Here is a 20,856-nt window from a genome sequence, read left to right on the forward strand (position 1 = left end):
TAGTGTGGATTATACATTTGCTACTAAAACGGTAGTTAAAAGATTAGAAACTAGACTCTCCCTCGAAGTAGAACTACGCTTGGGCACCATAGACATTAAAAAACGTAAACGAGACTTGGTCGCTATTTTGTATGTTAACGGCGCCGCCATATTGGTCCGGACAAGAGTGTCAAAACACATAAAATTGAATCTGAAAGCTGCGCTTCTTGTGGATGAAAAACACAATAACGTCTACATTTCTCAACCGATCTCGACAGAAGCTCCCCAGTTCACTTCTATGGGGCTGTTTACACTTGGTATTAAGATGTGTTTTCATCGATCGGATCACAAGTGGACGAGAGAGACACATTGCGTTTACACCTGGTATTTAAATCCGTCTCTTTTGTCCACTTTCGACCGCATCTGTCCTGAATACTGTGAGGGGGTGGTCTGTGAGACGGGGGGCGAGTCTCTCTGCTGTCATTCAAACGCGAGCGGGAGTAATTATGAGTTTATATGGACGCGAACTTATATTATGTCGGAGCCCGCTGCTTGTTTAGTAAGTAAACATGCTGCACAGTGTTTTGTACGTTTATTTGTTGGAGCTTTCTCTGAATTTTCAGCGCAATTGATGAAATAGGATCGCGCAACTTTCACACGCTTTCAACCCGAAACTACGGAGAACACCCCGCAGTAGTTTTATCAATGAAAGGCTAAAAATAGCGCTGTTCACCGTATGTTCACGGCAGAAGTCAAAAAAGACGTAAAATTAGTGTTTAATACCTCAGATTAGATAAATGGGCGGAGAGAAGGCGGTCGCATGTGGCTGTTTGAACGCATTCAACCACATTGCGTTCCGCAACTCCACAGCGATCCGATCGAAAGTGGTTTCGACTACCTCTGAATGTGGTTGAAAGTGGTCGAAAGTGGACGCGTTCAAAACGTTTTGAACACCGTTTACACCTGGCATTAACGTCGTCCACTTGTGATCCGATCGACGAAAACGCATGTTAATGCCAAGTGTAAACAGCCTCTATGTGTTTATTGCGGCACTTTTGACCGGACCAATGTGGAGACACTGTTGACATCGGAGCACTGGGCCACAACCTTCAATACGTCATCAACTAGCGACATCTAAATTCAACTGGCGGCGCGAAGCTATCTGCCTACTATTTCTATGGCAACGTCTAAAACACAGGCAAGAAATCCACATTAGGAGACTTTAATGTTTCGAATGTTGTGAATTATAAAGATGACACAGTCCATAGTAGTTCAAGGTAAGTTTGTTATTGTCATAATAACTAACGCTACAGCTAATTTTTTTGGCTAATGTTGCTGTGCACTCATTTCAGACCCGTGCAAATAGTCCTAGAGATAACTTATTTAAAAACAAACAAACATGGTTTTCATTTCTTCATTAACTTTAAAATGTCTCTTCCTACCTCATGTCGATGTTTTGTGTTTTAACACAGTTGGTCAGTGCGGGAATCAGGTGGGTTGCCGCTTCTGGGACCTTGCGCTAAGAGAACACGCACACGTCAATCAAGTAATGTCTTGCACATGTCAACATCGACGCACTGTCCAAATACCGTTTTTGACAGTTTTCATCAATACAGTAACCAAGTCTTATTGTGTTTGTTTCTGCAGAAAGGAGTTTATGATGAGGCAATCAGCAGCTTCTTTAGAAACGACGATTCAAGGTAATCTGTCGATCTTATTTTTTTTAGTTTGTCCACATGTCCTCCTATCCTCGCTTATCCATGTGAGAATTGAGTATGTGTGGTGTTTTTTTAGGAGAGCTGATGGAGCTAACTATACAGGGGGCAGAATCACCGCTCTAAAGGCCAGGGTGAGCATCTTGCTGTGTGATGTACATTGGACTTGGAGACAAAACTGTATTAAAATGAAAAATGTGGATAGAAACACATTTTAATATAAGTTTTAATTCAACTTGTTGGTTGTCCATGTATCAATGTGTGTATCTGCAGGCTGTTTTAGTAGACATGGAGGAGGGAGTTCTGGGAGAGATTTTGCAGGGGCCGTTGCGTCAGCTTTTCAGCAGCACACAGCTTATAAGTGATGTCTCTGGTTCAGGAAATAACTGGTAAGAGTTAAACTCTGCATGGTATTTGTCATGTTAGCATCTACATACTTAACAGTCTTACTACGGGGTTATCCTTCAGAAGGCAAGTACTCAGTCTTTGAAGGTCGTAACCTCTGAAGTCCAAAAAGAGAACTGACATGAGATAGTCTAGCCTTCAGAGGACCCATAAGTTGCCTCAACTGCTACATACACATTTATGAATCTATATTCAGGGCTGTCAAGTCTAGCATTTCATTTGGTTCACATGACACACCTTGTATTTCTCACGCTGAGTAGTAGTAGATAACTTTTCCTGCTATATACAATAAATGGACGAGGCACAGGCATACACAGGGCAGTTCTGTCGATCTCAGCTGTTTTAAGTTTTTTAGGTGTGCTCAAGTTTATGCAGCGTCGCAAGGAGTTGACATAAGATTACAGTGAGAAATCTTGTGGAGGCGGCTGATTTCAAATCGCTCTTGTGTTACTCTGATGTCATCCACTTGTGGTTTCTTGCAGCGCTGCATGAAGTCGTACACACCTATTAATGCATCCTACCAGGCAATCAAAAAGAAATTATAATTTGTTCTTTCTGGTCAAATTGCATCCCACTGCAAGCACGTTTGTTACTATAGGCAACATGGATTTCACAAAATGTAAGTTGGAAAAGCAAGATCCAATGCGAAAGAGATAACCTTAAGTGTTTTGATTTTACGATTCCTGGATGAAAACACTTGCCTTTGATCAAAGACACTGAGAGATGATTTTTGAGGAATAAAACCAAATTCGTGGAAAATTATTGTTGATTCAGTCGAAAACTCTCAAACAGCTTTGCAACCAGAAGCTTTAGCTTACCTGAAACTAAGAAAAGTACTAGATAGGATTCCTGAAATGAATGAAAGGAGTAGAGATGGATTTCATTGTTATTGCCCTTTCATCAAGGCATCAAATGTCAACAAACACAACACAAAAGACCATAAGCTGAAATGTATAGCCTACTCTCTCACACACAGAGGAGCTTAATATACACGCTTACAGCAAGTTCTGCAATACTGTATATGTACAGTATGTCCAGGTGAAAAAGTACACTTCTGTGATGATGTACTTAAATTGGTCTATTTTCATGTACTAATTTCTTCTAAAATCTTCTTTAGTTCCTTAGTACATTAATATAAACTAAAATATGCTCAAAACTGTTTAGGTATCACTTGTAGTAAATTTGAACCTTTGTATGAAAGATGGGTAACTTTACAAGTTTACTACAAGTGGTATACATTTTTGTAATACTACAGAGATAGTATGTTAAAAGCACATTTCAGTTCATATTCATTGCATCTCAAAATAGATGCAAGATTATCTTAAGTACTAAAGTTTTGGAAGTACAAAACTAGTGTGTGAGAATAGAGCACATTAAAGGAATAGTTCACCTAAAAATAGGGGGAAAGTGAAAGTATAACCTTCTTTCACTGTATGTGGAGTCACATGCCTCCTTTCCATATGGATCACGGATCAACAGCGATTCGTACCGCTACTTTCAAAAGTGCATCTGAAACAATACGGAAGATGCTGTATCGATGCATGCATCGTCAGGCATTCGTGACGATGTATCGTCGTATCGATATTTTGACACAGCACTACTGTATAACAGCTTAAAGTAATGTTAAAAAGTTTCTGTAGGTCGTGTAAACTTGGCAGTAAAGCTCATTTCGAATTTGACCTTTAGGGCAGTCGGGCACCATACATACGGCTCAGCCTACAGAGAGCAGATTGTGGATCAAGTCCGCAGGGCAGCAGAACAGTGTGATTGCCTTCAGTGTTTCTTTCTCATTCACTCCATGGGAGGAGGTGAGTTCTTGTTGTGCATGCAAATGATCTCAGTGATGTTGTTGACTTTCATTCTGGCTGCTATCTAAGAGTACTGTATATTTGTGTGTTTAGGAACAGGTTCAGGTTTAGGGACATTTGTGTTGAAGCTTCTTGAAGAGGAGTTCCCAGAGGTCTATAGGATAGTGACTTCTGTCTACCCGACAGCAGAAGATGATGTGATCACCTCTCCCTACAACAGCGTGCTGGCCATGAAAGAGCTGACAGAGCACGCAGACTGTGTTCTGCCTGTTGATAACCAAGTATGTAGATATACTGTAATTTACTATGGAGATGAACAATAAATGAGTCCAAGTTAACTTTATTCCATGTGAAAATTTAACACAGTTGGTATTAGTAGTTACATGTTCAAAACCATTTTATTCTGTCTTGCACTGCAGTAAGATACAACCCATCAAAAAAGATATATCTTAAAGCTACTTTAAACAGTTTGGTACAGTTTTTGAAAACATTAAAAAGCCATACCCTACGTCCACAATCGCATACCTGGACAGTACGTACTGAATTAGAGTACCTAATCATTGACCAATAAAACAGTACTTTCTTTATAAAAAGGGGAGAACCAAGATATAACTAAAACCAAGGAACAGGACCGGAGCACACGTTTTAATTGATGTTAATTATTTTAATAAATACAGAATGACTTAGGTTTCGATGCCCCTGCGTCTTCTTCAGAGTCAATGACAAACTATGGACAGATTTTAAAGGGGGGTTCAATGGTATTTCAAGCATTCGGACTTATTAACACAGTTATAGAGTTGTTTCCTCATGCTAAATGTAGGCAAAGTGTCAAAAAAGCAGTTGGACATGTTACAGAGTATCTCTGTGCCGAATGCACTTCACCAGGGTTCGTACAAGTTTAGGAAAGTTTTTTTCGATTACTGGTCCAACTGACGTTTCAGGGGTTTTCTATACGTATCACTTCTTTATATGGGCACTTCCCCTAGAAAACCCCACCCACCCGTCAATCAGCGGGAGACACTAGAGCTTGCAAACAGCTTATCACGCCACTCAGCTTTGTTTAATTTCAAAAGTCAACAATGGCACGAAAGATGAAGTGTGTTTTTGGATGTAAGGAGAAGACATCCAGCCTTATGAAAACGATGGATATAGTATATATCTGGGGTAGCAGCGGAGTTTTGCGTGTGTGTTTGATGCGGTAAATTTTCCCATCCGGGTCACGAGTTGCACGTGGTTAGGGGTGTGACGGTCATTATATAACCGTGAGACCGACGGTTATAGTTGAACACCGTCATTAGAACTCTATAACCGCCAAAACCGTGTTATTAAAATATTTTTTTAAACATTTTGTATCATAAAGAATGTTTAAATTCTAATAAAAAACAACTGTTAACAGTCTGTGTTACACGCCCCCTCACGTTCTCAAGCAGTGAAAAATACAGAGCGGAGCAGACACTGACAACGCGCTCACATACAGGACAGACCAGGTTTACTGTCGGTTACTTTTGAGATTAAACATATTAAACAAAGTCTCACCTTTCAAATCATCTCTTCCTTCTAGTTAATTTATAGCATCAAATAAACATGAATGACCATGATAAGGAATGTTGTTTTAACCGCGGAAAGGCGTCAGTACACTCCGCTTTTCAAGTTCAAATCCTCCCGTGCTAATCTACTAACTCTCTTGAACGCACATTCACTTCTAGTTGTCTTGCTGTTAATTTTAAAGAAACGTAGAGCAAGTAGCTAATCAGTGTCTAGTTTATTCAAACGCCGGGTGAGCACTGTGCAGCGCGTCTGCGGAGAGTGTTTGCTGCGCGTGGCCATTGTGCTTTTACACCGGCTGCGTTTAACAACAATCTCAAGTTCACATTACTTTCTTTTACCTGCATTTATGAGCAAAACCTCTTCAATATGCTTTTAATCCACATTGTTTTCGTGCTGTTCTGGTCTGTGTAATGACAGATATATAGACACAATTACAGACATAAAAAGCCCAATGCACAAATCTGTTTCTCTGAAGATTATTAAGATAGATGATAGATAGAGGATTAATTTATGCTGGGCAGAGAGTGACAGCGCAGTCTTCTGGCAACAGTGTGTTTTTTTAAAAAATATTTCATTGCTTTCTGTTAAATTGTTCAAAGTTATTACTGTTTAAAACACATTTGGCATCAAATTCATGATTTTATGGTAAAATGACACTTTCCCGTCAATCCACGAGCATTTAAACGAGCAAAACGCCCCCTACCGACGGTTATGTGACGAACCGTCACATTTGACTCACGTCATAACCGTCATCACCAATTCTGAAACCGGCACACCCCTACACGTGGTAAGTAAGACTTCTGTCATATGTTGGAAATAGACGCGTGCATTTTATATAAATGACACGAACATGTAGTGAATCATAAGTTAAAACAGTGTTGTATAGTGTTGCATGACTCATACTCGCTCCTCCCGCGGTATAACTCCTCCTTCTTCATTTTTTCGTACGTTATCGGAAAGATTCGGTAAAGCTAATCTTTCTTTTATAAATCTGATTAAGCTAAAGACTCTTCAGAGATATAAAGGATGTCATACTACTCTATAGGCACTCCAGATCAGAATCAGAAATGCAGAAACAGCGTGTGTTAAGTGAGCTTTAAAGAGTCAAAAAGAACAAACATTGGCCACTGGCCTAAGTGGGTTTTGTACAGTAATTACCCAATCCTATGTAGGCACTCAGGTGTGGACAAAAGAAAATATATATATATATATATATATATATATATATATATATATATATATATATATATATATATATATATATATATATATATATATATATATATATATATATATATATATGTGTGTATATATATGTGTATATATATATTTATTTATTTATTTATTTAAATGTACATAAAAACCTACTGTTTGGGGTGATGGCTGTCTGCTCTAAGGGGAATATTTCTACTTGGAGGTTTGCGATAAATCAAAGTTTCTAAACCTCCTTGGGAATTTTTATAAATAGTCAAGTCCAAGAAATTAATTTTGTGTAAGGAGTGAAATACTGTAAATCTCAAGAAAGATGTGCTAGAGTTAATATTGGCCATAAATTTATCAAGTTCAGCCGAAGTCCTCGTCCAAATAAAGAAAACATCATCAATATATATTTTCTAAAGAGGGATTTTAGGAAGAAATAGATTGTTCACAGGGTTATCAATAAATCTTGCTTCCCATATGGCCATTACTAGGCATGCGTACTACGCTCTGTGACCTCTGACTCCTCCTCTTGGGGCACAAGAGGGTCGATCACCCCAAAAAATTGATAAAAAATATTTCTATTGGACAATTTTTACGTCTTAGAAGAAATTGCAGCAGCAAAGCTGAGTTCGAGTGAGGGATATTAGAAATGATAGAGCGCTTTTGTAGTAGGGGCTATACTGATAGAGATATCACTGCAGCCTATGAACGAGCCAGATCGATGCAACGATCACATCTTTTGGTTAAAACCAAACGTGCCTCTAGACTTTGCTTCTCCACAGAGTTCTCTCATATTGGTGGAGAAATAAAACATGTCATTAAGAAACACTGGCATAACTTGCAGAGGGATCCAGCTCTTAAAGATATATGCGCTGAATCGCCGCTTATTACTTTCAAGCGCCCTTGCTCACTTAGAGATAGGTTGGTTTACACGACCATGAGCCCTCCACCAAAACCTTTGTGGTTGCCGGCTCCTGTACCCACTGTTCTAATTCAAATGACACAAATCAATTTATCCATCCTCAGTTAGGCAAAAAAATACATGATTAATTCATTTATTAACTGTAACACTACTCATGTGATTTATATTTTGGTGTATGTAGATCGGACTAAACGTTCACTTAACCTACGCATCGCAGAACACAAAGCAGCAATTCGGAATTCCGTGCATAGTGTATGCATAAATACAAAATACTGTGCATTCCATACCTTCAATAGTCTATTAAATAAATAACTGGTTTAAAAACAACGTTCTATCCACTGATCTATATAAATGACTGGATTGCGCATAGAACGCTTGACGTAACTGCGTGACGTGAAGCCAGCGCAGAGTTCGAGCCGCCATCTTGGTATACCCAACCGGCAGAGAGCGCCATTGACTTCCATTCAAAATCATGATTAAAATTTACCCCCTTTACAGCGTATCAGTTACACAAGGTTAATTTTTAGGATATGTGTACGTTAATTATTTGTTAATTCTGGTGTTATTTGCAATGTTTATGTTTTAATCGGGCAGGATAATGGATTTATAAAAAACCGTTAAGGTGAGTGTGTCTGTTGCATTTGTTAATGACACGGGTATAAATAAAGTTTTTTTTGACATTCAGCTACACTGTGACGGTCAGCGTTATTTCTTTAAATAAGTTTAGATAACATAATTACAAAACTAGCAAATTATTGCATGAACATACGGTACAAAGCATGATTATTTATATAGATTTCAGAATGAGCACGTTTATTGTCATTAATACTAAATATGCTGCGGTCTGTCTGCTGATCTGATACTGTAATAAAGATGAATTTATAATAACTGATTAAAACGCAAAATGTACAACTTTCAGTAAATAACTATTTACATGCTTTGGACGTTTGTGTTGTAATAATGTACAGGGTAAGTTCACATATAAAAACGAAGACGAGTAAAGTGATGTTTTATCATTAAAATCTGATAACGTCCATTGATTTAATAGAACGTTTGGGTATACCAACATGGCGGCGCGGTGGCTTCACAAGTGTGACGTCATGCGCAATCCAGTCATTTATAAAGATCAGTGGTTCTATCTATCAAGACTTAATCTGTTGTTATCTTCTGGGAATTTTCACTTTAACACTAACTTTAACTTGCCCATATTTTAAAACTGTGGCGAGCATTTAGTTAAAAGCTATAGTGAGTGGCAAATTTCTGCAAATTTTTATATTCCAAGAACAATATAAACTGAAAAACATGTATACCGTGAAATATACCGTTACAGTGAAGTAAAATAACTCATTCCATGAAATGGATTTTTGGCCCCTATGGGTAATATGAATTTATTTTGGACACACTACATCCGGCATGTGGAAACATCACGTGAAATATGTGGTCATTGCATTTTGTTTTTTCATGGTGGGCACACTTCATGAAGTGAGAAACTGTCCGTTTCTCAATCCGATCGCATATTATGCAGGCTTCATACGTAAATAAGCCTGGTTTATTTATTTAACTGAGCATTACATTTGCAAGTCATGAGCCTATTACAACAATTTACAAATAACTAAGAATAATAGTTTAAACAAAGTTTATAATTGTTAATACACGGTATTCTGAAATAAGACAGTCTTAATGACATATGCAGCCTACAAATGCCACCTTTGGAGGCTGCAGCCTTTAGATTAAAATAAACCGCCACAGACTGAACAGACTAATTTGAAATAGACCAATACAAGTTCAGTCAAGGCCAAGGACAACAAAACAGTTACCTCACGCCTATGATATAATGAGTCTTCAGTTCCACCAACAACACAATAACAACAATACATACCGAGTAGCAATAAAACAAACGTGATCTGTAGCATATAAAAGTGTAGCTTACCTTAAAATAATCGCAGTGGATCACAGGAGTTAAATCTCATAAGAACTCAATCTTTCCTCTCATGTTGATTTTTTTAACAATTTAAGTTTTTGACAATTTAAGTGCCATATTAGTTCCTCTCCTTTGACCAAGCACAAAAAAATCTAAATTCAGGAAAGGGCTTATGGGTATTCCTCACAGTGTTTTGTACTAATAATTGTATACGATTTTGTGGGTTAATAATTTAAGTATAAACATTAAATAAGATGTTTCATTTATGGGTCCTAAATGCAAATTTTAGGTAGTGGTTGGTGATAGCTGTTTAGATAGCATTAGGACAGGGGTGGGCATTCCTGGAGGGCCACTGTCCTGCAAAGTTTAGCTCCAACCCTAATCAAACACACCTGAATGTCATTTCCAAGTAATCCTACAGCCTTTGATTAGGATTTTCAGGTGTGTTTGATTAGGGTTGGAGCTAAACTTTGCAGGACAGTGGCCCTCCAGGACCAGGAATGCCCACCCCTGCATTAGGGCTTACAGTGTACCATCATTCCTTGCACAAAGGTTAAAAACATCTTGGAATAAACTTTTGTACTTTTATGGTACATTTATGGTACTTCTATGATGTTTTCAGTTGTGATGATGACTGGAAAGCGGTGACTTTATTGTGGATCAACCAGTTACCTATTTAGAAAGTATCTTTTTGCTGTTTTTTTTTTTATTAAATATATGCAATTTTGAGTAAAAAATATGTATTTAATTACCTGGAAACATGGAATTAAATAAGTTCAAGGTGTGTGGAGTCTGTATTAATTATTTCTGCTTTAACTGTCTTTTGTAGTCACTTGTGGATATTGTTGGTAAGATACAGCATATGTCCTACACTGGTAAACCAGGCTGTGTCATCAAGAAGAACTGTACCATCATTTCTGGACAGGGAGGGGTGGTAAAGGTCGAGAAGCCTTTTGATGCCATGAACAACATTGTAGCCAACCTTCTTCTTAATATTACTAGGTACTAAATGTAATGTTCAAACAGTTGAGACCTGCTTTTTATAAATAAAGGTATGCGAATAAAGTGAAAATAGTAAGAATAGACTCATAGTTCTTGTTATAAACACAAGAATAAAGTCGACATTACAATAATAAAATTGGGATATTTGCAAATAAAGTAAAAATTATGAAAAAAGAGTTGTATCAATATTAGATTAAAATACTTTAAGAAAAGTCATAATTTTGGCAGTAATGCATTTGGAGTGATGTTAATTACAGATCTGTGTACTACATACCAAAATGTAAGACTTCCTTGTTCACATTATTCTTAACACACTGATGTCAAAAGTTAATTCAAGTATTACTCACGACTTCTTCTAAGGTTTAGATTAAATTAGGATCAGGCCATAGTTAAATAAGAACTTATACATAGATTTTATTAAATAGACATTACTTGTAGTGTGCATCTTCAGATAAAGCAATGGCATTTTTATAAGACAGCTCAAACATGCATTTAGTCCAGGACTAAATCCTTGTCCTTGTTTGTGAAACCGGGCTTCAGAATATTAAGACTTCAATCTTGTATTGCAACAACTTCATTTTGTCATTTTTACTTTATTCTCGAAATATTATGACTTCATTATTGTTTTTGTTTTTTTTTAATTGTTTGAGTGGCTCTAACATTTTATTCAGACTTTTTCTCAAAAAGCTTGTGAGTGAAAACTCACATTATAATATATTTAATCTCAAGATGTTTTTACTTGTGTATTTTTGCTTGGCTCTACTCCTCTCCCATATTCCTGTATTTTGTGAGGTTCATGCTTTACAGTTAATATGTTGTTGTTTATCTTATAAATAATATTTTCATCTCTTGCAGCTCAGCACGATTTGAGGGCTCTCTCAACATGGATTTGAATGAGATAGCCATGAACCTGGTACCATTTCCACAGCTACATTATCTAGTGTCCAGTCTTACTCCTCTCTACACACTTGCAGATGTTAATATACCAACATGCAGGTTGGCCACTATATATTTGCATTTATTTTAAGTGTTAGCTAGTATGTTAAAATGCTTATTAATACCTACCATATATACTGTGCCATTACTAGCTGTTCTTGGTGCACTTTAAAGAGCAACTATCATTTGATTTATGATTTTACATTTCCTTTGGTGTGTAAGTGTGTATTAGTACATGTTAACAATATGCAAAAGGTAAAAACCCCATTGTAAACGATGACGCAAGTTATCATCTCCAACTTCAATCTCTTTTGTTGTACTACAACAAACACACGGATTGTAGGCAACAGTTTATTTCCTGGGATTAGTGATGTAGACAAGACCGACATTATCATAATTCCTCGCTTCGGACTCAGCCTGTAAGTTAACTCCTGTTAGCATTGCGTTGTGAGCGAATCTTTCAAACATGATAAGGGGCGTCACGTTTCTGGCTGACGTCAGAAGTATTCCAGCCAATCACAACGTACAGATTAGCTGGCCAATCAGGGACACACAGCTTTTCAGATCAATGAGTTTTGTACAAAATCAGAGCGTTTGAGGAAAGCAGTATATCTGGAGCTACAAAATGTACGGTATGTGGAAAATAATGGTTTTTTTTTTACTATAAACCAGGTGAACACATTGCATTATACCAAATACACCAAATAACGTTGTTTTTTTAGCAATGAAATGGGTGCACTTTAAACAAAATTAAAATGTTTAGTTTAGATCTGTCCTCTTCTGATCTAATGACCCAATGTGTTCACAGGGCCAATCTTTTTGCTGTTCTTTGTGTTGTAGGCTGGATCAGATGTTCTCAGATGCATTCAGTAAGGAACATCAGCTGATCAGAGCTGACCCCAAACACAATCTTTATCTAGCTTGTGCTCTAATGTTGCGTGGAAACGTTCAGCTCTCTGACCTGCGGAGGAACATTGAGCGGTTTGTCAGTTCTTTCTTTTTTATGGTCTGTACAAATTGTTGTGCAGTGGTTGTACTTATTTTATTCTAGATTATCAGCTGCAAGTAATTATAATGCCATTTTGAATAATCTGTATTATGTATCATCCAAAAAAAAACTCATAAATCTGTTTATGACTTAGAGCAGGGCTGTCCAAACTCAGTCCTGGAGAGCCAGTGTCCTGCAGAGTTTAGCTTAGTCTGCCTAGTAAGACCTTGATTAGCTGGATTAGATGCGTTTGATTAGGGTTGAAGCAAAACTCTGCAGAGACACCGGCCCTCCAGGAGCATGATTGGACATACACAGTAGTTCAATGATCAAAGGACCTTGGTGTTTGGCTAAATGTGGTAGGTCACTTGCGGGGGAATTTTCACTTTAAAAATTACAGACATGGTCGATTAGCATGAAATTAAGATCACAGACAACCTCCGCAATTATAACAAATGACTAGAGGTCACCAGGCAATACTAATTTTGTTTGAATAGAGTGTAAGCTGTACATTGTAACAGATTTAATACTCTCCATTTATAAATTATTTAAACTGCTGGGCCACCTGAGCGCTTACTTTATATTTCAAAGGCTTATTATTATGGTTTAGTTTGTCACTGTAATGTAAACAATGTTAGAAATGTTATACATAACGTTCTTTCTTATAGACAGTTTCAGCAGTAACAACGTAAACAAGCGGCTTTCGTGGAAAACACATAACTTCTGGTAAACTCCGCTAAGAATAAATAACAACAAAGTCCTTTTAAAGTAGTTTATTTTTATACCAAGCAAAATAACCAACACGTAGATTACCTAGGAAGCCAAAACATTTGTTATTTTTGACGAGGTATTTGTTCAAGAGTTCAATTTAGCAACTGGTACTCAGACCATTAAACAAACAGAAACAGAAGTACATTTGCGACCAGACGTGAATCGCATCACCCCACATGGGTCCGAGGAAAACGTCTATACCTGAAACTCAAACCATTATCAGATGCTCCCTCCACCGTTTATATTTTTAAATAATAAATTAATATCATAAACGTGCGACTAGTGGACTAATTGTGAAAATGAACAACGACTAGTCGCATAGGAAAATCTTTGGTCGAGGGCAGCCCTAAATCATTCTGATTGATAAATTCGATCATAGCGTTTACATGAAAACTTAATAATGGGATCGGATTGATGTGCGTGTTTATATGGCACAAGCTTAAAATCAAATGTGATAATTTGACGTGCACACATGAAATAGCTATGTCTATTTTATGTCATAATTAATAAACGACAAGCACACAGACTTCACCCCTTGCTGCAGAGACCCTTCACGAGAGTAAGTCCACAGTCCACAGTTTTCCTTTGCTGGCAATGCTGTGTTAAGTCGAACACACACGTTTATGGATCAGAATATAAATCATGGATTGGACGGACGACGCTGTCTTGTACCACTTCATAGATGATTAGAAGGAGATAAAATTTCACTTCCAGTGACACTTTTTCAACAACACAAGCTCGTGTTCTTTACGTTATATGTTATTATGCCAATTCTACGGCATTGCACATGTGCAGAACGCCTCAGTTTTAGTTATCATTTTACAGTTTACATGTCCTTTTGAGCAGATTACAAAAGGTATAAACTAGGGCTGGGTATTGGCAAGGGCCTCGCGATACGATTCGTATCACGGTACGGTACGTTACAATATGTTGCATGCTGCGATACATTGCAATAGAGCTGAATGTTTTTTTTTTTTTTGGGGCTTATGAATTTTGTAAACTTAAAGTAACACATGACATCACTGTTATCACAGATTCACATTCATGTTGTTTACACGGAGATGACAAGGTGCCTTTTTCAAAAACGTGCACTTTGAAACCCGTCATCTTCATTTTCAGGACTCCAAAGTGTCGTTGGTCTTTGGGCCTGAGGAGGAAGCTAATCCAAAATAATAGTAAATTTTTTTTGCCATGTCAAAGATCAGAATAACATCATAATTTCTCTCTGTTTATCTTAGTCTGAAGCCCACCCTACCATTTGTCCCATGGAATCAGGAGGGCTGGAAGACTAGCCTGTGTTCTGTCCCTCCTGTGGGTCACACACACTCTCTACTGACATTGGCCAACAACACTTGTGTCAAGTCCACCTTTGGTGATTTAAGGGAGCGTTTTCTGAAGCTCTACCGTAAAAAGGTATGTCCCTAAACAGTTTAAATCTTAGTAGACTTGAACAACGAAGAAGATATATTCTGATGGCATTTGTTGTGCCTCCTCTAGGCCCACCTGCATCATTATCTAGCAGTGGATGGCATGGAGTCAGCTGGATTTAGTGAGGCATTGTCATGTCTCTCAGCCCTTATAGAGGACTACACTCACCTGGAAAGCCCTCTTATGCCCAACGCCCCCAGACTCTCCATCGCCACATGAATGTGTGTATATTTGTAAGGCAACGTGAACAAATGTTTCTGTATTTGTTTATACATTTCATATAAAAAATGTTTATATAAATTATACATTTTCATATTTTTGTAACATCTAACATTTAAAATGTTTTCAGAAACAATTCTATGAAATGACTTTAACAGTCAGTGGGCCCTATCTTGCACCCAGCGCAATTGACTTTGTCAGTGACGCATGTATCATTCATATTTTGCACCGGCGCACAGCGGGTTTTTCCCTCTACAGACGCACGTCGGCAAACTATTGAATGAACTTGCGCTCCCTGGGCAGTTCAGCGCAAAAAAGAGGCGTGTTCCGGCGCAAACCATCCCTGATGCTATTTTGCAGTTTCAAAAACCAATTGCGCCACTGACCAGAAAAAAAAGTTTAAAGTCAGTTGCGTGTTGTTCATTATGCTATTTTAAGGGCGCATGCTTGACCATAATGTATAGCGTGCACAACGCGCGCACATCTACACAGATGCAACAGTTATTTTTGCAAATCATAAATTGTTACAATAAAAAATATTAACACATGAGATAAGGGGAATCATAGTGGTGAGCATTGTCGTGATAGTTTTTATTTATTGTGTGGCTGCGTTAAAAAATTATCATGCAAATAACGATTAAAATATTTTCATACGTTTTTGTGTGGCTGTATTACGTTTATTTTATGTAAATAATAATTAAAATGTTTTCATAAGAAACCTTAAAGTATATGAACTTGATTTGTAAGTGTTCTTTGGGGTTGGACCTTGCTTGCGTTTCTTGGGTCCGATTTCAAAGCCCCCAAACCCTTTCAGCTGTGAGGGTGGACGCAGATCTGTGTAGAGGCAGATCCACCTCCCGTTACACGGCGTGGCCGATTTATGCTGGCAAGCTTGGGATTCCCCCGTCTCCTGACATCATTGTAGCGCTTGGCTGATGAGACTGTGGCTATTTCCTCTCACGCCTGTTTAACCTACGCTGATTTGGGCGGGTTTCTCCTATCCCCATACAAAACAACTTCTCTGTCTTTGACTGCTCTTACAAGAACGTGGGTCTCCTCGGCTGTGAACCGCTCCTGGCGTGTGCCTGGTAAATCCGTCATAATAAAAGCAACCCGCCATGGAACTTGCGCCCTTGCGTTTAAAGGGAATGTTGGATAGCGTTCTGATTGGTTTATTTGATGTTACGCCCAAACCACACCTATGAATAATAAACCAACTTCAGACCAACCCCTTATTGATTTGCGCCCGGCGCAAGAGTTATTTCTCACGCCGGGAAAATAGCAACAGCGCCCAAGATCCGCCCACAAACTCACTTGCGCGTTGCGCTTCGCACTTGCGTTTCAGATCGTTAAAATAGGGCCCAGTATGTTTTTGATGTAAAATGTCTCCTGCGTTATATCTGAAAGAAATACGGTAAAACTTTAAAAAGGTTGTTAACAATTAGTTTATGCATTAGCTAACATGACCTAACAATGAACAATACTTCTACACCATTGATTAATTTTTGCCATTCACTAATGCATTTATAACATCAAGTGCTGTAACTGTTAACATTAATTAACGCACCATGAACTAAAATGAATAACTGTATTAGACATTAAAAAGAATGAATACATCCTGAAAAACAATATTTGTTCATGTTACTTAATGCATGTCGGTGCCAGTGTGCGTATTCTCATAGAAAACAATGTGTTCAATTTCGTCCGGTGTGCGACCCCCCCCCCCCCCCCCCCCCTTAAGACTCCTCAGACATCAGTTCTCCTTCCTATTTGATTTTCTCTGTATATGTTGAAGTTTGGTATCATTGTTTTTGCTTATGAAACGTAACAATCTTCTTAGCAAGGTAAATAATGTATCTGCTCCAACTTTCTCAGTTGAGCTTAATCAGAAGTTTTAGTTTCTGATTTAAGGAGTGCTTGTTTTGATATATTTATAACCTCAGATATGCTGCATTTACCCACTTCCATTTTAAGACACTTTTGATGTTCTTTGTAAATAAAGAGACATAAGTCAAAACAATCATTCATATACGTTATGCCTTTTAAAATTATAAAAAAAATATCATGTCAAATTCCACTTCTGCATAGGGCCGATAACGATTCCTGTGTCTGGAATCGAAATAATCGATTCCAAGAATCGATTCCTCTCTGTTATTTTCTATTCTTTTTTATACCAGCACTGTATCTAACATTGTCGCATCTTACCGTGCCACACGGCGAGAAGCTCTCTAACGTTACACTATGACTTTTGCAAATCCATTTGTCCTTCATTTTAGATGTATTGTGAGTCCTGCTTGGTTATAAATATAATGTGGCCTTCACTGGATTTGTCACGTCGTGTTTTCTGCATCATGTGTAGACAGTAGACACAGTGTAAAGACGAGGAATATGTTCACCAGATTCTATTTACACACACACACACACACGTACTACACGTATGTGGATAGATAGATTTTTATTTATTTGTGGTACATATATTTCATCCAGTATCATAAAACTATAGCTAAAATCCCTGTTAAATTCTAAAAGCATTTTGTTCAGGAACAGACTCATGCACACTTTACACATACAAACTTTTTAGGCCTTTACACATATAAAAGTGCACCAGACTACTGATGTTGACCTTGGAGGCATTTTTCTTCGCGTGAGCTTGATTTATTGTTGTTGTTGATGGAGTTAAACTTCTTGTCCTAAACTACAACAAGTAGCCTAAGATCAAACCCCACCCAGCAACCGATTCTAAATATTTCATTGAAGTCAGTCATTGCCTACACACAATGCTGAAATAATCATCCTGCCCTTACCATACTCTGTCACGAATAAATTCATTTATTTAGTATGAACTTTATTTCTTTACAGGTGACGTGATTGTGTTGACAAATTAAATCGGCTACATTTGCGTAAAAAATATTAAGGAGAAGTCGATTTCCCTTAATGGAATCGTTTTCTACCTTTGGAATCGACTCTCAATTCCTAACACCTTGGAATCGAGGAATCAATTCTTTTTAGTACTGTTTTCCCATTGAATTAGAAGTTGTTCTACACTCTGTTTTCTACATCTGAAAACACTTGCCCTTACAGTTTTGTTGTTTTTTAGTAATCTAATGCTCCCCCCCCCCCAAAAAAAAGACTTCTGAACTCTTAATCTCTATTGACCAATATTGCACTTTAGTAATTCTACTCTTCTACTAAAAGTTATATTATATACTCCTCCATATGCACACTTTGCATACTGTGTAATTGGCACATTGTTTTGTATATTATGGATTATTATTTATATACATACACAACATCATTTACATATTGTAAGTTGATATGTGTACAGATATTTGCAAATCAGTTGTGTATATCTGATGTCTAATGTAATATTGTCTCAAATCGGTCTACATTTCCCACTACTTTCAAAACTGCTATGTTGACTTTCACGACCTACTGTTGCACTTGTGTATAGTTGCATAAGTTGTGTTTAAATGTGCAATCTAAATAAATGAAGAAAAAAAATCGCATTTTACATTTTTATTTTGTGCCACCATACTTACTCGTGTAACTACTCATGTAACAGTCCTTAAATAGGGAAAACAGGAAAGTGTTTGGTTGCTTCTTAATTCATCCCTGTTTTAAGCAGGGATTCCATGGCAATGTAGTTTTCTTTTAAGTGACAGGGAGTTTTGGTAATGTAAAACTTTATCCAAATGAGCAGCATTTCAAATAAACAATATCCTGTAAGATATTCAAGTATACACAAAATTGATAACTTAATGCGCCATGAAAGCGTTTTCACCATTTTACATGTTTTTGTCTTATCAAATCTGATATCTTATTTTTACTAGCAATATATCCCATTTGTGATTCTCATGTAAAGCTATGCAATACAAAGTATGGCCATTAGGCAGGGACAGCCAGCAATACATTTAATTAGAAACCAATACCAATCAAACGCTGTATGTTTAAAGGGATAGTTCACCCAAAAATGAAAATTCTGTCATTTACCCACTCTCATGTTGTTCTAAACCCAAGTCAATGAGTACCATCAACTGTGTGGTCACCAAAAATTATAAAAAAAACCTTTTGTGTTCAAAAGAATAACATCATACAGGTTTTAAACAACATTGTTTCATTTTGGTTGAACAATCCCTTTAAGACCCAGTTTGGCAGACAAGGCTTAAGTCTAGTCCTAGACTAAATGAGCTGTCTTAATGAAAAACAACTTGCCGTTGCCAATGGAGGCCTCTTGTGCAAAAGTGATAACCAAAGATCATGCCAAACTTCATGCCAAAGTGAAGCAATGTAATGCTGTGACTACAGTATGTGTGGGATGAAGGTTATACAACAGGATATCGTGGCCAAGAAGGAACACTTACTTATAACCAGCATTACATTAACTTGAAATCTCCAGCAATTAAAACACTGTAACGCACCTTTTACCAGAAGTATAAATTATTTTAAATGTACTATTTTCGTTTTTTTATATCAGTTACTTTGTGTATACTTCTGTCAGCACAACCTTCACTGTTAGAAATAAGGGTTCCCTTATGTACCCTTTAGGGACAGATATGTACTTTTATGCTACTAATATGCAGCCTTTAGGTACAAATGTGTACTTTATAGAAGTGTACCACCCCAGCGACAGCTTTTGTACTTTTTTCTGAGTGTGTTCAGTATGCCTACAAATAAATTAATTTTGTTCTTAACTGAACTATACAATACAAACTGTCAAGTGACTTAGAGATCATCGAAAATTCATTATTCATCATATATTCTGATCATTAAATATTGTATCATTAGGATGTCCTTTGTAAGAACCAGTTTCAGGTTCCTCATGCTAGGTCATGTAAATAAGACCACATAACAGAAAGTTGTATACATGATCCAGATGCAATGTTTGACATGTAAAAAGCATTTCATGAAGACAAAAAATAGCATCTTAAGGAGTAAAATATTTTAAAACAATTACATTTATATATGTATAATGTAAACTTGTTGTGTTTGCGTATAGAGTATGTTTTTAGCATGATACAGCAATATCGCTCAAGTTAGAGTGTTGTATGTGGCTCTATGGTTCTGCCTTTACCTTAATCACAGCCATGCTGATGGGATCATGATTCCTGCTAGAGGGTATACAGCTACGGCCAAACCTCGCACGGTTTGGGGGAAAGGATTAGGATGAAAACAGCGCTCATCCGGTGAGATTTCACGAGATTTTTGTTGTAGCTGTATCCCTTCTAGGCACAACCAGCAATCATAGCCATGCTGATATAGAGGCAGATTACACAATATCACATTTATACAACAGTTCAAAGGCACAAGTGTGTAGATAAATCTAACACAATCAAAAGGGTGCAAACCCTTGTTTAACTGGGTTAAAATGACACACCACACGTCATTTATACAGCAGAAACAAGAGAGGAGAGTGGTGTTGGCGATCACTAATTATGATACTTTTGTTCCCATTTATTGTAGTACTCATTGTGTGTTAATTCATGTCACAGACACTTAAAACGATCATTTGTGTTTTAAAGCAGTGGTTCTCAAGCTTTTTTCGCTTGCGGCCCCCCTTGTGTACGGTGCATTCCTTCGCGCCCCCCCCCCAAAGAACATGTATGACAAAAAACTGTTCTAAAATGTAACATTTTAATTACCCAGGTGAAAAAGTAGTACACTTCCATAGTGTACTTAAAGTGCTTTATTTTCGCACACTAATTTTGTACTTAATATACTAAAAATTCATCTTTAGTACTTCTTAAGATGTTCTTAAAATCATCTAAGTGTACTTCACTGTGCTATTTTGAGACACCATAAATATGAACTAAAATGTGCTAAAAATGTATTTAAAAAATGTATTTAGATACCACTTTTAGTAAACTTGAACCCATCTTTGTATGAAAGTTGAGTTCAAGTTTAATTCAAGTGTTAAGTAAATACATTTTTTAATACAGAGATAGTATGTTAAAAATGCATTTTAGTTCATATTCATGGTGTCTCAAAATAGCACAGTGAAGTACACTTAGATGATT

At 37.2% G+C, this 20,856-nt stretch overlaps 1 protein-coding gene across 1 annotated transcript; it reads left to right on the forward strand.

Moving 5' to 3' along the window:
• The first annotated feature begins 1,080 nt into the window (after positions 1 to 1,080).
• tube1 (tubulin, epsilon 1) lies at positions 1,081 to 20,474 on the forward strand. Its single transcript, XM_065263713.2, has 12 exons — positions 1,081 to 1,256; positions 1,452 to 1,525; positions 1,627 to 1,679; positions 1,774 to 1,828; positions 1,968 to 2,083; positions 3,786 to 3,907; positions 4,001 to 4,188; positions 10,328 to 10,500; positions 11,356 to 11,496; positions 12,277 to 12,417; positions 14,434 to 14,608; positions 14,693 to 20,474. Exons 1-12 carry the CDS (start codon positions 1,232 to 1,234, stop codon positions 14,840 to 14,842), a joined length of 1,413 nt encoding a protein of 470 aa, XP_065119785.1. The 5' UTR covers positions 1,081 to 1,231; the 3' UTR covers positions 14,843 to 20,474.
• Positions 20,475 to 20,856: the final 382 nt, after the last annotated feature.

This window comes from Paramisgurnus dabryanus, chromosome 12 (genome assembly GCF_030506205.2).
Source record: "Paramisgurnus dabryanus chromosome 12, PD_genome_1.1, whole genome shotgun sequence".
Lineage (NCBI taxonomy): Eukaryota > Metazoa > Chordata > Actinopteri > Cypriniformes > Cobitidae > Paramisgurnus > Paramisgurnus dabryanus.